The sequence below is a fragment of the Propithecus coquereli genome, unplaced genomic scaffold (genome assembly GCF_000956105.1).
Source record: "Propithecus coquereli isolate 6110/MARCELLA unplaced genomic scaffold, Pcoq_1.0 Scaffold14, whole genome shotgun sequence".
Taxonomy (NCBI): Eukaryota; Metazoa; Chordata; class Mammalia; order Primates; family Indriidae; genus Propithecus; species Propithecus coquereli.
This window is the reverse complement of record NW_012138302.1, coordinates 7,400,739-7,421,652: the sequence shown is the minus strand read 5'-3', so window position 1 is coordinate 7,421,652 and position 20,914 is coordinate 7,400,739. Positions and strand designations below refer to the sequence as shown.

General features: G+C 37.5%; 1 protein-coding gene across 4 annotated transcripts in view; it reads left to right on the top strand.

Annotated features, from left to right (window-relative positions):
- Nucleotides 1–20,914, top strand: part of NFIA (nuclear factor I/A) — a 369,436-nt gene that overhangs the window by 187,699 nt on the left and 160,823 nt on the right. For all 4 annotated transcript variants that reach the window (XM_012639455.1, XM_012639454.1, XM_012639453.1 and 1 more), the window contains exon 3: nucleotides 11,886–11,951. In XM_012639455.1, the coding sequence (XP_012494909.1) occupies nucleotides 11,886–11,951 (66 nt within the window). The remainder of the gene's footprint in view (nucleotides 1–11,885; nucleotides 11,952–20,914) is intronic.

Sequence of the window (20,914 nt, the reverse complement as noted above, 5' to 3'; positions counted from 1 at the left end):
TGATAGGTTCAGAAATCAAGTTATTAGAGAAAGTTATTGTCAATGTGGAAATTGAAAGTACATTATTTTAATGATATATGTTAAAGAAAGTATATTTGAAATAGTTTTTAAAAGTATTGTTCTAAATTCTAAGGACCTAGGACCTAGATTAAATTCTTTAAGGACACCTTATACAGTAGCTCCTAAAAACTCAGTTTTCTGGGGTTCTGGATGACATAGTGGGTCAAGATATAAAGAAAAAACATTGTTTATGGTCTTCTGTGGTTAGCGGTTAGGTCAAGTCACCGAAGATAAACATTTGCAACTCTTAGTGGGCTGTTCGCAGTCATTTATAAAGTAGAGACAGTCTGAATCATAATGATTATTACATTCTTGTTATTTCTAATTTCACTTATGATCTACAGCAAATAAACAAATACTACCCCGTCCCTTTTGATGAAATGGGGGTCTCAGCCTTGAATGCAGCCAAAAGGCCAACAATGGAATTGCTAATGATTTGTTTCAAATGTAGAACTCCAGGGCTTAAAAGAACTTTTATAAGACACCTAATCCCCCTCATCTTTATAGTTTTCCTGGCCCAGAGAGATGAGAATTTACATGTCCAAGGAAAAATGAGGGATTTGGGACCAGAAAGCCTCCCATGGGGTCTGTCCTCACCATGTGACCCATCCACCTTCCCATCACGGAGTCTCACTAAAGCCAGAGAATCCACCCCAAAACATAGTTGATATCTCCCGAGATAGGCCCCGCTGTATTTCATGGCTCTGAAAAAGTTATTTTTTCACCTTCTGATTTAAATTCCATTTCAATAAACATGCATTAGCATCTATATGTTCCAGATACTGTGCTATCTTCCAGTAAAAATGAGACAGGAAATTAAATAGTCAGTGTGATGCTTTAACCAATTTATATACTTTGGAAAACCTGCTCCATGCAGCAAACAGTTAGAGAATTACAGCCACTCGTAATTTACAAGGTACGGTAAATCATGCCATTCAGTCCTTGTAGTCTTGAGAGTTAGGTATTTGGAAGATGAGTAAATTGAGGTTCACGGAGGTGAAGGGGCTTGCCCCGTTCCACAAAGCTAATATAAATGGCCAAGAAGGGACTCAAACCTAGGTTTTCTTATACCCCGTCCTTTGCTATGTTTCACTGTTCCATAGCTACCTCTGTTAGAACTGTCATTTCTATTAAAGGGAGGACACTAGGCCTGACGAGGAATAACATTTTGTACTATCTACAAAATTGTTTCTAAGGGGAAAAATCTGATTTTTAAAAATTATTTTGATACTTTACACCATTTCCAACAGTGCTAATTATTCAGTAATAGCCCAATATTTCACTTAAAAGGACTCTGCCTAAACTCCTGTGTATCTCACTGGAAAAGCTAACTCTAGCCATTCCCATCGACCGTTAGGTTACAGGCTACTGTAAGTTCTGTTACAAGGGTCCATTTAGTGGTACTGATTGCTGCTAATACGAAAAGAATAAAAGCAATGATAAATGTACACAACAACTTATTGTTCTACCTTAACTTCACCAGGTGACAGGATTTAGTCAAGAGAGGATGTCACAGAATCTTGATTTTATTTTCAATATCCTGACTGAGAGCTCCTTGAGGAGAGGGACCTCGCCTTTTTCCATTATGTATCTCGAGGTATACAGGGTGAAAGGCACAGAGTAGATGCTGAGTGAATGAATGAAAGATGGAATGAATGGAATGGGTAGGCCCAAAGACAAGGAAATTAAAAAGCGGCCAGTGCTGCTTCAGGAGGATGGTCCAGTATCATTTATTGCTAGCACGGCAGCATCCCAGACTTGTCCAAGATCTCTAGTTGTAACTTTCACCGGTGGTGGGATTCACAAACACACTGAAAGACAATCCTGTTTTCTCAAATGCTTCAGAAGGAAAAAAAAAATTCCTGATTTACCCAACCATAGAATCTTCAACCTTCTCGTTAAGGCTTCTGCATTTTTTAGGCAAATTGTTATTATGCTGTTCTAATTCCTGCCCTTACACAGAATTATTTTCTGGTAACGGATATGACAGGACCCAGTTGACTTTTGAGAGTTTAGTCATTTAGTCAGTGGTTTTAAATCTCTTCCACTATGTTTTCTTCCTGCCCCTTCATTCCCCCACCCCTATACTCCAACACCAATTCTTTTTTTTTTTTTTTTTTGAGACAGAGTCTCACTCTCTTGCCTGGGTCGAGTGCCGTGGCGTCAGCCTAGCTCACAGCAACCTCAAACTCCTGGGCTCAAGCGATCCTCCTGCCTCAGCCTCCCGAGTAGCTGGGACTACAGGCATGCGCCACCATGGTCAGCTAATTTTTTCTATATATTTTTAGTTGTCCGAATAAGTTCTTTCTATTTTTAGTAGAGACGGGGTCTCGCTCTTGCTCAGGCTGGTCTTGAACTCCTGAGCTCAAATAATCCGCCCTCCTCGGCCTCCCAGAGTGCTAGCAACACCAATTCTTAATTACCTTTTTTCCTTACCGGGGAAGGAAAATGTCACGGTAAACCCTATCACCTTGTCATCCAAAATTCCTAGGGAACCTTAGTTCTGGGGGTCTTCTTCTTGAGGCCTTAACCTTACTTTTAGACAGTTGTCATTATCTTTGTCTAAAGGTCATAGCTAAATTGAATAAAAGGAAAGCTGTGTTTTCCTGTCGATGCACAAAGGCAGTATTGACTTTCCTAATCCAGTTTGCTGAGGGGTGAGAGAATTAAATTAGATATCTAAGCACAGAAATTGAGAGCCTTTGAAAACAAAGATAAGGAGACAAGACTGTATTTTCCCTTTTCCTGGGAGCTCTGGGCTCAAGATTTTGCAGGTGTGTCATCTGATCCATGGCTTGCATCGATCAAAACTGTGCCAATGCATATTTAATTAGCAAGGGGACCCTGGATGCATTATAGCCATCATCCCTATATTGAATGGACTGTCAGACTTTCTGCACATTTCTCCACCCCCACCCTCCACTGAACCCATGCCCCCTCCCTTGCCTTGCATTTGGGAAGCTTCTGCATTTTGTCTGAGCAGCTAAAAAGTTTCTTTGTTTTTAGCTGCTGATGCATACAGCGCCACTGAGGAGAATACAAACAAGTAGAGTCCTAAAGTGTTTATTTTGTCTAGGAAGAGGAGCTAAACCAATTTGATTCTTTTGCAAAAATTTTCAAACCCTACAGAAAACCAATAAGAAAAACAGAAAGAAAAGAAATATATTGTTCAACTCTTCATGTATAGATTTTTTAAAAAAGAGTCGGTTATATTAGGATTAAAAAAAGATTTTAGGACAAATACTTTAATAATAGATTTAAAGAATAAATACTTTTATATTATGATAGAAAAGTATTTTCTTTTAAAAGCTCACTGTTTTGGATAATTAGACAGAGTGTTGTTAGCAAATATTTCATCAGTCCAATTTGCATGATAAAATTCACCATTCTGACATGAATCTGTCATACCAAAGGGAATCCAATGAATGTAGAAAAGTTATTTCAGTTAGAAGGTGACAAAAAGTTAGACCTGGATATATTTTTTTTAAAGTTTCCAAGATTTTATGGGTGCTTCTATTGGTGGGGATTCTTAAAGTGACAAGAGGCTTGGAGTTTTGCCATAGACAGGTTATTTCATGGGATTATGGTCACCGTTCGTTTTCACACAGGTTCCAAAGCCTGGCTATCCAGACAGTGTTGTCTGATAAACAGATGTAATGCACTAAGTCTGCTTAGAATAAAGAGCAACAGACTGTGAGCACATGTTTAGGACTCATTTAAACTCATCAGCATAGTCTAGCTCATAGTTCTCTGTCTCTAGTCTACTTTTGAGGTAGCTTCTTGTTGGTAAAGTAACAAGGATTTGTTTTTTCTCCCTGCTACAATTTGCTGCAGAGACTCATGGGAAATTCATTTGCATACATCTTGTTACAAAGACTGACTACTTCCTGGCTTAGACAAAGTGTTGCCTGATAAACAGACTTAACACACAAATGTCTGTCTGGAATAAACAACGGCAAGCTGAGATTTACATTTCCATTATCAGAGATAATCTCTTTCCCAGTATATGGGAATTAAGAATCTTTTCTTTAAAACCAGGTCTGTGATACTGATGTTTTATACCAGAATCACTTTATGTGTGAGTTGAGTTTGATTTTTACAGAGAAACAAAAAACTGGTTTGGATATGAAGATTTGTATGGCAGAGGTAAATGTACATTTTTTAGGTACCTTATAAGTTTCAAAACCAGGTTTTCTGGCATTATTTTATTTGATCCATACAACAATCCTCTTAAGTTAGGCAAAATGATCAGTAGTGTCCCCATTTTACAGATGAAGAGACTGAGATCCAGAGCAGTTAAACTATATAGCTGAGATTTTTAGGATACAGTTTTTTTACCATCTCATACTCCTGTCAATAACAGTGAAATATGAATGCAAGAAAGTTAATACTTAAGGTGCTACCTGAATTTAAATAGCATAGTTACCCTCAATAGAGGGTATTTTATTATTTTAATAAATTTTTTTAACAGACATCCAGGTACATGAAAAAAATGCATATAGACTATAATTCAATTATGCTTCATTTTCACTTAAAGCATTTATTTATATAATATGAAAGTATGCAGGGAAATTTTCTACTTTTAGTTGTAGAGATGGCTGTATGGATAATTTTCAAGTATATATTATTTTGTTTAAGAACTCCAAGAACCTAATGCTACAATTAATTTCGATTGTAAACAAAGTGACTAAATGGGAAATTGAGCGCAATTCTGCTATGTGACCATGTTACAGTGATGGCTTTTTAAGTAGGTCTTTGTTTACACTGGAGTGGATATATGACCAGGTGATTTGAATATATGATTCAAAAACTTGACTTCTGAACTAATCAACAGGTTACCATCCCATGTCAACACAGCTTCTCTTATGGGGAAAAAAAATTAAAAATGATTCCTTGAACATTTTATTAATAGTTTATCTTAGTCATAGGACTTTGTCTAAAAAAATGTGATATGTTATAAATTCAGTCAAAGTATCATGTTTGCATATCTTTTATAATCACCAACTTCTTACGATTGACTTCATTTATAACATCACTGAAAAAGCTGATCATTACTTGAAATCAGCCTCCTACAAAGATTGAAGGTTTAATGATTGAGTCATCTTGTCATTACTTTCAGAGTGACTGAATTTGTAATTTTTAAAGCTTAGAAATGATTCTCCCTCACTGTCATAACACAACAATAATTATGCCATTTCATTTTTTTCCTCAACGTGTTAAAACGGTGTATCATTCTGCAACCTCCTCGCGTGCATAGAAAAATAACACATGTATGAGTAGGTGATAAGACAGTTGAATCACTCTTCAACCTAAACGGTCTTACCATCCTATACAGTCCCAACTAAACAGATGGGCCTTGAATACCAACATTAATTCCAAAACAAAATCGAACTCCTGCAAATTTAATATTTCACAAATTCTTGTTCAGAAAGGCATTCTAAAAAGAAAAATTTTGAGAAGGAAAGTGGTAGTAACCTAGATTACATAGCAATCTTAAGTAGGCCTTGAAAATGCGGTACACGGGAGTGACTGAGCGGTGGTTCTCCAGAGCAGCTGGCAGCCCCTGGGGTGGTCTGGTGGAGCCCTTCCAAGTGACTGCTGCGGGAACACAGCCTTCGCTCTCCGTCTGAATCAGGATTAGAGGAGACAAGGACCAATGTGTGCAAACTAGCTTGGTCCTTTTGGAGCTGGGAGTTCCCTCCACCCTATCTCCCCATTTCCCTTCCATAAAGAAGGACTTTCTCTGCATACTTTAATTACTCCAGTTGCTATGCACACACATCCATACAAACACTCAGTTCTAGCTAGAGATCAAATTTTTTATTTTAAATGCAGTAAAGATAAGACTTCCCATTTAAAGAACCGTGGAGTATTTCCATTTTTAAAGCTTAAGAAAACTTTCATGGTGTGATTTACCACATAACTTACCTGTTTTCAAAACTGGGTTATTGTATGTTAATTTTTCGTTAAGTGGGCCACAGTTGTGTACAGTAATTGACCTCAAATATTGGTTTGGTTATTCACTGAGCTTAAAAGATTTTGTCCCTTCTCTGGAAATGTTGATAATAATTGCATCTTTTCAGTGGTCCAGATTTAGTAATGGTATTACAGATTTCTGTTTGTTCTTAAGCAGACCGTGATGGATAATATTATATTTAGCTGACAGTGTTGTATTCATCAATGTTTACACTTAAGCTACAAATTGTATGTACATATGTATACCTGTACACTGACATTCTACATTCTCAAATAAGGTTTTTCAAATATTTTCTTCACACTTCAGTCTTTAAGGTCATGGTCATACTGGAAAAAAATAGATAATATTCGTAAGTATTATAAAGTATTAAAATAATAATTTCTTTTATAACTGCAGCTATGAGACTAGTAAGCAAAATGTGGCTATAATAGTCATTTGATTTTCTAGATTTCATTACTGTAATAAACATGTTATGAGACTAGTTGATCAAAGTAGAGTAATTCTAAACCTTATACTACTGATCAGAAATAGGATTATTTATAATAAACACATAGATGCAGAAAAATGAATTCTTTGGCCTGACTCTTTTGCAAAGTATTCATCTTCCTGAACCATAAGAAACAAAAACTTATCTAATTTTGAACATCTTTAAGGGTTACAATTGTAGAGCGTAACTGTTTATTATATTCAGAGTATAATCACCCTTATTCCTTATTTTCTTTTACCCCAGGAATGTTCCTCACTCTTCATTTATTTGCAAGAAAGTATTCATTCCTGTCTTTGCCTTTTCTTTTTTACACTATAAACAACTCTAAGTCTTTTGAGCAGAACTTTCACTTTATTTCTTTCACTTGACTAACATTTATTTTTGGTTTTGGATGCCTTCGGGTTTCTTCATATTGTCTTTTAATTTGGGAGAATTAAAACTGGACACAAAATTCTAACAAAGGCTTTTCAAACTTCATCTTTAGGCAAATCATTGTGCATGTAGGGAGGTTGAAATTTAGGCTAAATTATTTTTCTAGTGGGACCAGAATTTGTACTTTTATGGTCCACGGACTTTTGTTGATATGTTGACTGAATAGGAATTACATTGGTTTGTTTTAGGGTGGGAAAGGTTCTTCACTACCGCATGGTGTCTGCTTTTTCTTTATGAAGCTATTCACAACAGCAGTTGTTAGGAGTTCCAGGCAGTCTGAGGACATCAGAATATGGTAGATTTCTCTAATCTTTGCATTTTTTGAATGTGTGAAATATTCCTCTGCCATTCATCATTTTAGCTGGTATATGTTTCTGGAGGGCCTCCTAGTTGTCGGGCACGGTCCTTAGCTCAGTCTCGGTGGCATGTGGGCCAGTGAATCGTAGGAGGTGATTGTTTGCAACTTCTAAACACTGTGAAGATTTCCAAATCACCCACAAGCCAGAGGGGTGTGCCTGGTTTTCCCTTGCCAGGCCCCAAGACGGGGGATATGGAGCAGAGATAAAGGACCTTTCTGCTCCCCTTTCTCAGCTTAGAAATCCCACTCCCTTTTTAGGTGTGAGCTTAGTATATTGTGCGGTCACTGACAGTGGTTCCGTGGTAGGAAGACAAATGACAATTGAAAATTCAACTCTGCAGTTCAGCAGGTACTGAACTCCTTGGCTAGGCCAGGTTCCCTGAGCAAAGAACTGGGGATAAGAGAAGAGTGGAAAAGAACTCTTTTCTTTAGGAGCTCAAATCCTCATATGAGATAATTTAAAATCACCTTGGTGCGGCGTAATATTAATCACACCGTAAGAGGTGTATGTGCAATGAAAGACAGACTGGAGAGGTGAAAGTGTTTAATTCTAGGTCAAGGACAAGGAAGATTATTCCATCTTTGCTTCTTATGTAAAGAACATAGAATATGTGGAGGTGTTAGAGACATTTTTTGTCTGATCAGTTTTGCCATATTAATGTGTTTTTGTCATTGCTTGCCTTTCCCGAAGGAGTGCTCTCTGAGCTTTTATTCTGAAGGGGAGCAGAATGGAGGTCGGGGGAACTGGATATAGGTATATGTAGCAAATCCAGTACAAGGTTTCTGTTCTTGTATTGTACAAGCTTATGGAAGCAGAGACTAATATGTAGGCATTAAGATTTATTTTATTCCTTTCCCTAGTGATTATATTGATAGTGAACTGTCTTTGTCTGAGTACTCCAGCAATATAGCTGTAGGCGCCATAAAAATGCATAGATGGATGGCTACCAGTTCAATTAAGAGGTCTTAACCCAGCCTCCTATATGCAAACCTTGTTTTAGGTTTAAATTTCTGCTCATAAATTTTTTAAAAACCAAAAGAAACATTACTTTTCAACGTTAGGTTGAAGTCTAAGCTTCCTTAAACGAAAAGCAAATCCCTATATGGGAAAAAAAATGATAACCCTAATATACTTCTTCACAATGGCATTTCCAACCCCATCCTTTAAACACACTTGAAGTAATATTCTCTTCATTGTAATATACAAATCTTACGACTCTCAGTCAGGGAAACGGAGAAACTCACTGCCATGGGGGCTCACATACAAGAAGGGCATCCAATTCTATGCAGTCGGGTTTGTTTTCTGAGCCCTCTAATTATTTCAGGTGGTAGGAATCAATAGAGCATGTGATAATTGCCAAAAAAAGTAAGAAATAAAGTTACCTTGGCTTCGGACAGCTCTTTACCAAGTATATAAAGAAGAAAAGTAAATTAATTGTTAGCCTTCTTTATAGTGTTTTAATGCAAATGTTTAAGAAAGAGATCTTTCATTTGTATCAATTATGTAAGGGGAGAAATTAATTTATAATTGTGGTTATCTGGTTGGCTCTATACTTAACAGCATTGGTAACCTTTTGCAATACTAGTAAAAGTGTCCATGCGTCTTTAGCATAGAATAGCACTAGGACTGGGCAGTTTTGCTGCTTCTTGGCTCAAAAACGAAGGGATATTAAATGGCCCAGGATAGAAAATAATTATTGAAGTTTTTAGATCATTTAAATTTTCTTGTAGATCTTTGACTTTGCATATCCCTTACCAGGTGTATTTTAGTACGCAGTCCTCGGATGGATAGCACTGTCTGCAGCTTTTGAATAAAACTAGAGAAATTAAATTCCGCTTTCAGTTTGGCTACATGCCTCCTCCAGTGTTTGTATCTGAGCTTTCACAAGAACGCCACGGCCCCTTGCAGACCAACTCTGAGCATTTTCTTGCTACTCAGTCCTTTGCTGTTGGTTTGCTTCTTTTTCTGTGGCTTGGAATTTTAAATTTTCTTTGAAGATACCTAATATTCATCTTTTATTGCTGTTGATGTTTTCCGTAATTGTGTTAGATTTCTGTAAAGGTAGGGTGACAAATCAAATGTAAACGGAAAGTGGAAAGAACAAAAAAGTCCACTTTCAGATTATAAAAAAATATATTTTTGGGTCTCTCCTTATCTCTTTATCTTAATATTAATGAATAAATATTTAAAAAGTGGCTATTATATATCTAAATTAATCGAAATAAAAATATCTTCATTTATTCATGAGAAAGTAGTTAATTGTAAAGATATTACACCTAGAAGTAAAACATCGGCTAAGCTAACATGTAGAGACTTAACGTTTGTATTATTTCAAAAGAAATGTTATGTTTGGCAAAATTTTACCTATATGTTTTAGGACATGATCAAAAACAATTTTAACTTCCCCTGAGACAAAATTAGATATTTAGCTTTCATTTTAGTTGTAGATATTAATGGTTTAATATTTTTCATAACAAAAATAATAGAGGTATATCTTTCTCCTAAAACATGTTGAATTACTTCTCAAAATATTTAATTTATAATTTCTAATGGCAAAATTACAGGTTCTTTCCTTACTCAAAAAAAGAAGGTAGTTATGCTATATTTTTTAATTGTTTGCTATAAATGTAATATTAATTTATGTAATTAAAATTTCAAATATGGTCAAATATAAATCTGTTTTCATTTTCAATTATTAGTACAGGCTTTGTATTTAATTTTGTAGTTTATTCTGAAGAATTCTCTAAAGGTTTTTAACATATAATAATTCTTTTCATTTGTGTCTTCTCCATGGCAATTATTAAAAAAGCGATAAAAGCTGTCACTTTGCCAGACTTAAATGAAAATTCACCTTTTTGCATCTTTTGTTATTCGAACCTTGGAATCAACATAGAATTTTTGCTAGTCACCAGGTTAAGATTATTTGAAAATTTTAAAATAAACATTTTCTTTATAGCACTTTCCTGTAATTAAAATCTTCATTTGCTTAAAAGCAGGCAGTCTTTTTAAGTAATAAATTAGCATTTCTAGACCTAAGGTCACTAGTAGTGCTACTTCTTTCTGCAATATCTCCAAGAAAGAGAATGTGATGCTATAACTCCATTGCAATAGATTTAATATTTTAAATTTAATCACAGTTAAGTATCATGACCTTTTGACCTTGCATTGAACTTTTTACAGAAATATGGTCAAATTTCAGACAGCTAATTCTATTTTTTATTTTTTACTTTATTTTATTTATTTATTTATTTTTGAGACAGGGTCCCAGTCTCCTGTGCTGAAGTACAATCCTCACTGCAGCCTCAAACTCCGGGGCTCAAGCAATCCTCCACTTCCAGCCTCCCGGGTAGCTGGGACTACAGGCTGGTGCCACCAACCCTGGCTAATTTTTTTGTTGACATGGGGTTTCACTGTTGCTCAGGCTGATCTCAAGCTCCTGGCCTCAAGGGATCTTCTGGCCTGGGCCTCCCGGAGTGCTAGGATTACAGGCGTGAGCCACCACCTCAGACAGCTAATTCTAAACCTGTGAAGTCAAGGTAAAGTTAGGATCTGAGCTTTCCACAGATATAGAGGTTCTTTAAAAAAAATTTTTCTGTTTGCTTGCTTTTAAATAATCTTGTAAACTAAGTCTCAGAAAATGCTTTACATCACAAATATTCCCCTAAAACATTTTGCCTGATTTTTCTCCTTTCTGCCCCCAAAATATATTATAAATATTTGCTTCTAATTCTGTGAAATTCTTTTAATCTAAGTTGATTTTATTTAATTGTAAAATTAAAAGTTACTTTATTTTAAATTATTTCACTTAGAAATTAAGTTAATTGAATTCATTTTTTTTAGTTTGAAAATTTGATTATGCTTTTTAAAATAAGAATAAGTTTAATTTTATAAAGGTATGCAAGACCCTGTTTTTGCTGACAAGCCCCCTCCCAAATGCGCCAATATAAGAGAAAAATAATACTTATAAAATGGAGGAAACTCGCACCTTCAGAAAGACCTCTTTGAGTTATCCAGTTATTTCAAGAAAATGTGCTAGAATATTAGGACTCTAGTATTTAATGGTGTTAGTCCGCATAGTCTGTTGCTGGAATACGGAGCTAAATATCAACAGAACTTGTTACTGTTGTTTGGGTTGCTTTTATATACCAGCTTCAAAATATGTTTTGACACTTTATTATGTTCTGAATCAAGCTTCAGATGTGTGTAATGAAGGATGAAGTCTTTATCAGACTCCAGTGTATAAATAGTGGAGAAGAGCTGTTTGGAAATGGTCTCTCTATAAGAGAGTGGTTTCTGAAGAGCTTCAAGTTTTGATCTGGCACAAAGCAAACGCCACTGGAGGTGTAAACAAAACCCAGCGTCCTCTTTAAAGGCACAGGCTACTGCCGCGTTCCCCCTCCCACCCCCCTTCTTTTCTCTTTCCATCTTTTCTTTTTCCATTTATCATGTCATTTCTGTAACATTCTCATTCTTAGTTTATAGGTTGAACCTTTTGAGAAAGTCTGGCACCTCTGATCCACTTTCCCTCACAGACCCTGTAATGTTTGGCTGTATTTTTTATGTTTTTCAGATTCAAGTCAATCTGAAAGTCCCAGCCAGCCAAGTGACGCTGACATTAAGGACCAGCCAGAAAATGGTAAGTTTAGCTTGGGACTCTAGCTGCTGCATTCAGAGGCCACAGCAGCCAGCAGCCAACCAAGTACCAGGGTTTTGGGGTCTGCCCGATGGGTGTCCCACAGTAGGAACAACTTTGAAAATTCAAGGAGAAACTCAAGTCAGTTTCTTTCAACAGGGCAAATTCTTTGTTCTCTGGATCATCCTAGCAGCTTCAACACTCCGCTCCCTTTGACCCCTGCACACTCTCAGGGTGCTCATGAGAACCTTAATTCCCAAGAAAGTTGATTACCCAATTAAACTATGAGATGTGGGGCTGACTTAACAAATCAGATTCTTTTACAACATTAAGTGAGGAACCATGGCCTTTTCATTTCATTTTAGTTCCTTTTAAAGTGGCAAATGTCCCATGATTTTTTTTCATTAGTGATTTAAGATCATTCATTCACAAGTATTTTTGAGGCCTTTTGGGAGCTCAACCCTTTGCTAATAATTGCTTTAAGAAATCTCTGCCTTTGAGGATGTTTTCACTTTAAATTGTCTAAAATTATACAGTATTAAATTCCTCAATTGCATCGATACATAAATTTTCTTTTGCCGAAACTTAATCAAACTAGAACACATACATTATATATGAACATAATATTATCTGGTAAAATAGTAAATGTGTGGTATTCACTGCAAGTATGAAAAAGATTGTCATGGGTTAGACTTTTAGATTGAGTAAAACCATGTTTCAATAAAAATAGAGAAGTGGGTTGGCAGCACCTTTAATATACTAAATATCGTGTTAGGTACTTTCACAGATGTCATCTCAAAAAATTCTGAAGTATTTCCTGGTGTTAGACCTGAAGGCTGTAAGGAGAATGCTTTACTCCGAGGGGCCTGTCGGGGGGAATGTGGTTAAAAGCTCGGGCTGTGGTGTCAGACCTGCATTCAAATTCTGCCTCTACTATTTTTTACTTCAGCAATATTGAATAGGCTATTTAACGTCTCAGGGTATTTATTTATTTCTCTAAAATAGGGTAGTAATATTACTTACCTGTTGAAGAATTAAATAAGGTAATAGGTATAACGTGCTTATAGTATCTTTCATAGAGTATAGACTAAAAAAAAATGTTGGCTGTGGTTCAATATTACTCTTAATTATTTTTCTTGGCAATATAATCCTACCACACTGTTTCACTTACTTTGAATGACCTCATTCCTTGGGTCTCTCTTCCTTTCGTTGTTCTGTACTTTTTTTTATATTTTTCCATTTTGATCACCTTGTCTTTTTGAAAAGATAGATAAACTGAATTATGTTGGTGTCATGGGATGGAGAATTGAGTTTACCACATTAGACATCCTATCACTAAGTTTTCAGAGTTTGTTTCATTTCCTAAGCGTAGGAAACTCTTTATTACTGCAATCCCCAACCCCTGGGCCAAGGACTGGTACTGGTCTGTGGCCTATTAGGAACCCAGCCGCACAGCAGGAGGTGAGTGGCAGGCAAGTAAGTGAAGCTTCATCTGTATTTATAGCCATTCCCCATTGCTCACATCACTGCATGAGCTCTGCCTCCTGTCAGATCAGCAGCAGCATGAGGTTCCCATAGGAGCTCGAACCCTACTGTAAACTGCACATGCGAGGGATCTAGGATGATCTGAGGTGGAGCTGAGGCAGTGATGCTAGTGCTGGGGAGTGGCTGCAAATACAGATTATCATTAGCAGAGAGGTTTGACTGCACAATAAATGTAACTCGCTTGGATCATCCTGAAACCATCATCCCCGCACCCCTGGTCCATGAAAAAATTATCTTCCATAAAACCAGTCCCCGGTGCCAAAAAGGTTGGGGACCACTGCTTTATTACATCGCTGGGCTCTAGCAGTAACTATGGACCAGCTGGCCATTCCTCTCCTCATCCTGGTATTTCGGTGATATTTTCTTTATCAAAATTGTCTTTTTAAAGCAGCCAGCAAAAAAAAGAGAGAGAGAGAGAGGGAGAGATCTCCGAAGATTTGTTTTTAGTGTCATAAACAGCTACATCTTATTTTTTGTTGACATTTTAAAGAGTGATATTTATAGACTTGTTTCATTCTTTATTTTCCACTTGACTTATGGGTGACTTATAGCCTTAAATGTTTCATTTTTTCATGTATTATATTTGTATATAATCAGCCTAAAGATATATCCAGAGATATTCATTTTATTTTCATTTTTAAAAATTTGTGGGCTGTAGGGGTGTGTGGTTCACGTATTTAGGTCTGGCTGCCCCTCTAGCAGGCCTGCGATTCATCTGTCTTCATAAAATGGCCGACAAGCTGTTCACATGCAAATATATATTGAGAGCATGAGAGGCCTGGCATGCCTTTCTGGAGCTGCCTGCAATCCAGATATTGTGTATTTCCCATTCCAAAAAGCACCCAGGATTGAGCCTGGATTTTTCGGCCAAAGGCATGGAGATACTAGCCAAATTCACATTTAACCCCAAATCACTTGGTGCTATGTCAAGGATTCAAGGTATCATTTTGGGGAGATCATGTGAATTCTAAGGAAGAAAATATTAATATCGGGGAGATAAAGTAATAAATTCCTAGCTTTCAAATTTCTATTTATTTCAAAGAAAAAGAAGTAGAAGCAGCTTTATTTTAGACAACCCCAACTGAAGAAACATTAGCCTACTCAAGTTTCCTCTATGTCCCTTTTGTCAATCTCAGATGAAGTTATTGAAGGAAAAATGATTTTCTCTCTTCCTTAAAGGCATATAATCCCTAAAGGCAATAAATGAAGATTTCAGATCTAGATATTTACATGCATTAGATAACTTTTCTACTCTCTGGTGTTATGTTGATCAAGAGAGTCTTCCCTCTTTTTCATTACTCCAGGTTATGAAGATGAGTTCTGAAAGGTTTAGGTTTTTATTTGTTTGTTTTCTAGCATATATGTATGCAAGGAAGAATAATATTCTTTTTATCACAGCTCTTGAAAAAGGTAATGGGAAATGAATGGTATTTCCCCAGTAAACCATGGAGAATGAATAGACAAATGGTAACATGCTATTTCATCCAAAACTGTAAAGTAGGCCATGTAACTTTACCTAAAGTGGATGCAGCTGTTTCTTCCCTGTCCAACTAGTCTGTTTTTCCTGTGGAATTTTTGCTTTCTTTTCTTGTACTCCCTTAAGACTCAACTGTAAAAGAAAACAAATCTTTGTCCAATTAGAGCATTAGATGGGAATTTTGAAGGAATTATCTGAAGCCCAGAGATAAAATATCAGAATCTCTGAAACTCAGAATTGGTATAATATAGTGGTTAAAAACTCTGCCTCTGAAGTCAAACAGACCTGAGTTCAGATTAAATAATAGCTGGGTGACTGAGTAAGTTAATGCCCCATCTCAATTTTCTTATCAGTAAAACAGAAGCACTAAAAGAACCTAGCTCATGAGTGTTGAAATGAGAATATGCATTCAAAATAGCATAATGCCTGGTTCACAGTAAAGACTCAACGAAAGGTAACCATTACTACTCTTCAGTTAAAGCTTGTCATATCTGTGATGAGTACACATATTCAGGAGGTCAAAAGCTGGGAGCCTTGGAGTGGAAGGGGATAGTGTCAGAAATAAATCAAGACTTTTAGAGACATCTTTTGTAGATACCTACTCTGTTCTAAAATGTCCGGTATAGGTTTCCTTCTTAATTCCCCACAATCCCCACAATGCCATGTCTGTTTTACTGTTTAGTTCTGTCCTCACATTCTGCCCATCTCCCGTGAGTTTGAGAACCAAAGAACTGCAAAAGTAATAATTCAGAGTTACTGGAACCTTCAGAATGAGTGCTCGAGAAGAAGATGATTCTGGAAAGAAGGGACTCCTCCTAGATGTCTTTAACTTTAGCTGAGTTTCTCCTTGACGCAAACCAAATAGAATCTGGCTTATTAAAAACTATAAGCTGATTAAGGGTAGGACTCAGGACAAATTCCTTTTTAAAAAATCTTGCACAGCACCTAACTCTGTGCCTTGAACTTAGTGGGTACCTGGTACTCATTTGCTTAATGAATAAATTTAATAAGTAGTTGAATATATTGTCATTATCCCCAAATATTTTTTGAGTGTCTGCTCACTATTGATTTCCTAAGAGATTTTAGGAAAAAACAAAACAAACAAAATACCCTGGAGAAGCTGAAATTGTAGTTTGGGCATGGGGAAGGTTATACAGAGACGCATGCACCTGGGTACACAGGTATGACTAGGAAGCCAAAGCTTGGGCTAGGTACTAATGGCCAGAGTAGATCAAGTTGTCCCTCCGCCCCTCCTCCCCCTCCCCCTCCAGTGTGCAGGTGTGGTCAAATGTGCGAAATACCATCATGTCAGTTTATGCTTGATGCTTGATTACCGCAGGGAATGGAATTCAATGTTCCCAGATCTGACTAGTGTCATTCATTTAATCCTTTTGCATATTGCTGAAACCCCCTCTCTCTGACTTTTTGAGAAGGTTTTAAGCCTTACTTGTTGGACTTTGACTTAGAACACCCATTTAAACCACCTTTGTGAATTCCCATGATGTACTTTGCCTACTGTTGAAAGTATTGATGGGACAGAACATTTGAAGTGCCTGCTTGCTATTTACAGGGCCTGTGAACAGTCCTTCAAAGCTTGCATTCTGTGCTGCATCCGGTCAGTCATTAATGAGGGAAAAGCTCATGTGACAGCCATCCTCCTTAATTCAAGACACGCTTCTGTTGGCCACATGGAATCAATGTCTGAGGCAACAGCATAGGCCAACGCTGGCGCTGGGAAAACAAACCCCCCACTGGGTCTTGCTGTTATCAGTGAAAGCACCCTTAACTAAAAAAAGAAAATGTAGGGCTCCCTTGCCAGAAAAAGGAGAGCTATATTCACATGTTTTTTTTTTTTCCTTCTATTTACCCTCTCTCATCACCTGCACCTGCTAATAATAACCTTATCTTAGTGGTTTCTAAAATGGGATATTTATAACAAGATATCAAAGTTGGTATTTAGATTAGTTTCTTTAGGTTTAATTACGTTTGTTCCTCCTCATTTATCTGGTAGTTGCACATATGTTGGTGGCATCAACCCTCAGATGGGTCTTTGCAATCAGTGGAAGGCCATTAATCATGATGCTTGCCCCAGATTTTGAAAATTTCCAGCTCTACCTGCCAATGTGAAAATCACCCTGGAGTATTGGTTGAATCTAGCTATCATGTTCACCATCTTCATTTATGCCATTCCCATCTTGAATTGTTAAAGCAGGTATCGTTAAATTGTTGCTAAATGAACAAGGAACTTAATTCTCTTCAACCACAACTGTTGGTATTTCATTAGTTATTGTTTAACTCATTTCTATGCTTATTTTGAATTTTCAATGTTTACAAAATAACTTCCAAGGCTACTGACTTCCTGACTTAAGATTTACATGTAGGATTTGCTTTGTAATTTGGGGTTGACATAAGAAAACTACAAATTTCTTTTTCTCTTTTGGATAAACATTCTTTTATCTGATAATGTTCTCATAAAAAATTACAGGCCCTCTTGAGTAATGTTGTAAATTGTTTTCACTACCTCCTCAAATATACAGTAGATATAATATTATGTTGCAATATTAATATATAGTGGGAAGGGAAAATAAAATTGATAATTCCGAACTGCAATAATTGCCACTATTGGATGGACTGCCTGTTTTAGGAACTGTTTTGATTAATGTGTTGTTTAGTTGGGTCATTTTAGGAATTTTGGAGGCAATGCAGCCTTATAGTTTACATTTTATTGGGAAAGAAGGAGCATTCTAGCACCATTGACTTGTAAATATACTTTATCAATATTTCGTAATTTGCATGACTTTCTTTTACAATTACCTAGCAACAGTTATTCTCTGCAGTGTTCTTTCAAAAAACCCTGCAGGGACAGACACAGTAGAGTGACCACCAAAATAGTAGCAATAACAGTAATGATCAATATTCTAAAATATGTAAAGGTCTCAACTCAGGGAGACATTGAAGCCTGAAATGCTTTCTGGTTTTCAGATCTGTATAATTAAATTCTGACTGATGAATTTTCAGCAATGCAATGGAGCTAGTCTCTCTTCCTTAAGAGACTAGGGAACTAGAATTTGATTTGATCTGAAAGTTCAGTCTGAAAGCTAGGTGAATTCTGCTTTCTTCAGTATTGTTAGTAGGTGTGACCCATCATTGTTTGCGGTGGATCCTTAAAAATGCTTCCAGACAGAGGAAACTCTTGGGTCTTGCCTTCTGAAGGTTGAGCTACCAGCCTGGGCTAGGAGCTGCCCCCACATGCGTCATGCAGTGGGCTCTGCTGAGCCTAATGTGCAGGATCCAGTGTGGATAAGGCACCTTTTCAACTGAAAAATGGGGAGCTGAGGGGAAGATTTGTAGCAATTTTTAAAGAAGTGGGGTTTTTTGGTTGTTTTGGTTTTTTTTGAGACAGCGTCTCGCTCTGTCACTTGGGCCAGAGTGCAGTGGCATCATCATAGCTCACTGCAACCTCAAGGTCCTGGGCTCTAGTGATCCTCCTGCCTCAGCCTCCCGAGTAGCTGGGACTACAGATGTGCGCTGGCGCTCCTGGCTTATTTTTTCTATTTTTTGTTAGAAACAGGGTCTTGATCTTGCTCAGGCTTGATCTTGGTCAGCTTGGAACTCCTGAGCTCAAGCGATCTTCCCACCTGGGCCCTCCCACAGTGCTGGGATTACAGGCATGAGCCACCAAGCCCACCCTAAAGAAGTAGTCCACCCTAAAGAAGTAGTTTTATCCTCACACCTTATGATTATTTTATTGTCTGCATGTAGAGGGGAACTAGCTGAACAGACTTTAGGTTAGTTGGCTAGTAGCCAAAATAGGAAACGTTTTAGATCCCATTTCCCTGATTTTCAAATTCTAAAATGGACTGGCTGGGTGGTCTATTTCAGACATCTTCCCCTCGCCCACCCCTGGAACCCTTCACACAGGAACAGTTACAGAGGAAAGAAGGAAAAAAAGGGATTTCTTTCTGGCCCTCAAATTCATTTGTGCCTGTGACTCTTGTCCCAGGAGAGACCCAGGAGTGCCCATCGAATGTAACATTCCAAGTAGAAAAGCTTTTTAAAGCATTTATTTATAATTCATATGGGACTGTGTAAATATATCCATAGATCGGGAGTCTAAAAATATGAAAATATGAGGCAATACAATTTATGCAGTATTTGAATTGGGCTCAGAAAAGAAAGAAATGCGGAGCCGTCATCAAATCACAGTGCGGGAGAAGGCGCACCTGGTGCGTGGCTGCAGCTCCATCTGCTATTGCTGTGTTTTCCCTGCAATCTAAGCCTGGAGCTAGTGTGACAGGACCCTTTGACAGAGAGAGCCCTGGAAGGACCACTTCTAATGGCCACTTTCCATACCTCCCCATCAATTAAGGATCAGCGTGGTGAAATATCAGGGGGGCTGGTTCGGGTCGGGAACAGCGGATGAACTTTCCTTGCCACAAATAATAGCATCATTTCTGATTTTAAATTTGAATGTGAATTTGTTGTTTTTAAGCCTGTACATTATATTTTGGAAGAAATTATCCATTTGTGGATAATATTAGTAAATGGAATGTAATATAAATAATTTATTTAGGGATTTAGAGTTACTAATCCAGATTGATTAGTTGTCTGCTAGAAAAATTCATGTGGCCACAAGGATTTTTGGCACCTTTTCTCCCTACAGCTTCCTCATTCTTTTTCTCTTCTTCAGGTTTTACTCAGCTCCAGGCAACTCTGTTCCCCTGGCATTAGCTTGTCATTCAGGAAATCTACTGGGATAGCTCAAATAGAGATGGGGGAGGGGTAGTAGTTACTGCACATTGCTCTGCCCCATCTCAGTTGTTAATTTCTGTACTTGGTTGATTTTAACCTGAAGGGAACGAGGGAGTCTCAGATGCTTTATTTGCAGGCATCACATGGCAAATATCCAAAAAGAGAAGAGTAAGGAATATTGTGGCAAGGCCCATCAAAACAGGGATAGCCTTCCAACTATCTCTCCGTGAAGGAAAGTGTGTGTTTTCTTAGATCTCTGTAGGTATTTTGCAACCAGAGAGCTTCTCAGCAAGCAGCACTTGTAAACTCAGAGATGAACAGGGAGAAGCCAAATCACAGCTTCCGAATAGGTCAAATTAGCAAAAGAGAGTTGCCATTAAAAGCCTGACACTGAGCATCTGTTAAGGGAAAATCAGTTGTCCAAGTTACTTAAAGACTTGTACCTCAATTTTCTCATAAGTAATTCAACAGATAGTTATTAAGAATCTGCTGGGTACGTTTAGACTATATATTGGATGTGTTGAGGGAATACAGAGATGGGTCAGATGTTCTACTCCTGAGAACCTGACAGTCTAGCAAACGGGAAAAGGCATGATTCATTCATTCATTCAGCAGATATTTATCAAGTGCATTCTAAGAACCAGGCATGTTCTAGGCATTGCACTGAGCAAAACAGACAAAATCCTGCTCTTAACTGAGCTTACCTTCTCAGGGGAGGAGACAGACAATAAACTAATATACATGTCATATGCCAAGTAGCATTAAATGTTATGAAGGAAAATATGGCAAGATAAGGGGATAAAGAAAAGAGGATGTGGGTGCTGTTTTACATAGGGTAGTCAGGACGTTTCTGATTCATTGCCATTTGAGCTAAGACCTAAAGAAGGTGAAGAAGTGCACTGAGCAGATATTAGGGACTTTTATTCTAGGAAGAGGAAACAGTAAGTACAAAAGCCCTGAGGCATGCTGGAAGAACAGTAAGGCGGCTGGTGTGGCTTGAAGGGTACAAAAGAGGGAGAGAGTAGTTGAGATGAGAATAGTAGGAAGCCAAACCACACTGGACCTTGTAGGCCGGGGAGGGGCCCTGACAAATCCCTGACAAGCCGTGATGTGCTCTGCAGAGGAATGCGTGCAAAAATCCACTCACGTCTTGATTTGGTAGATATATCCTGAGCCCTTACGATGTGATGCT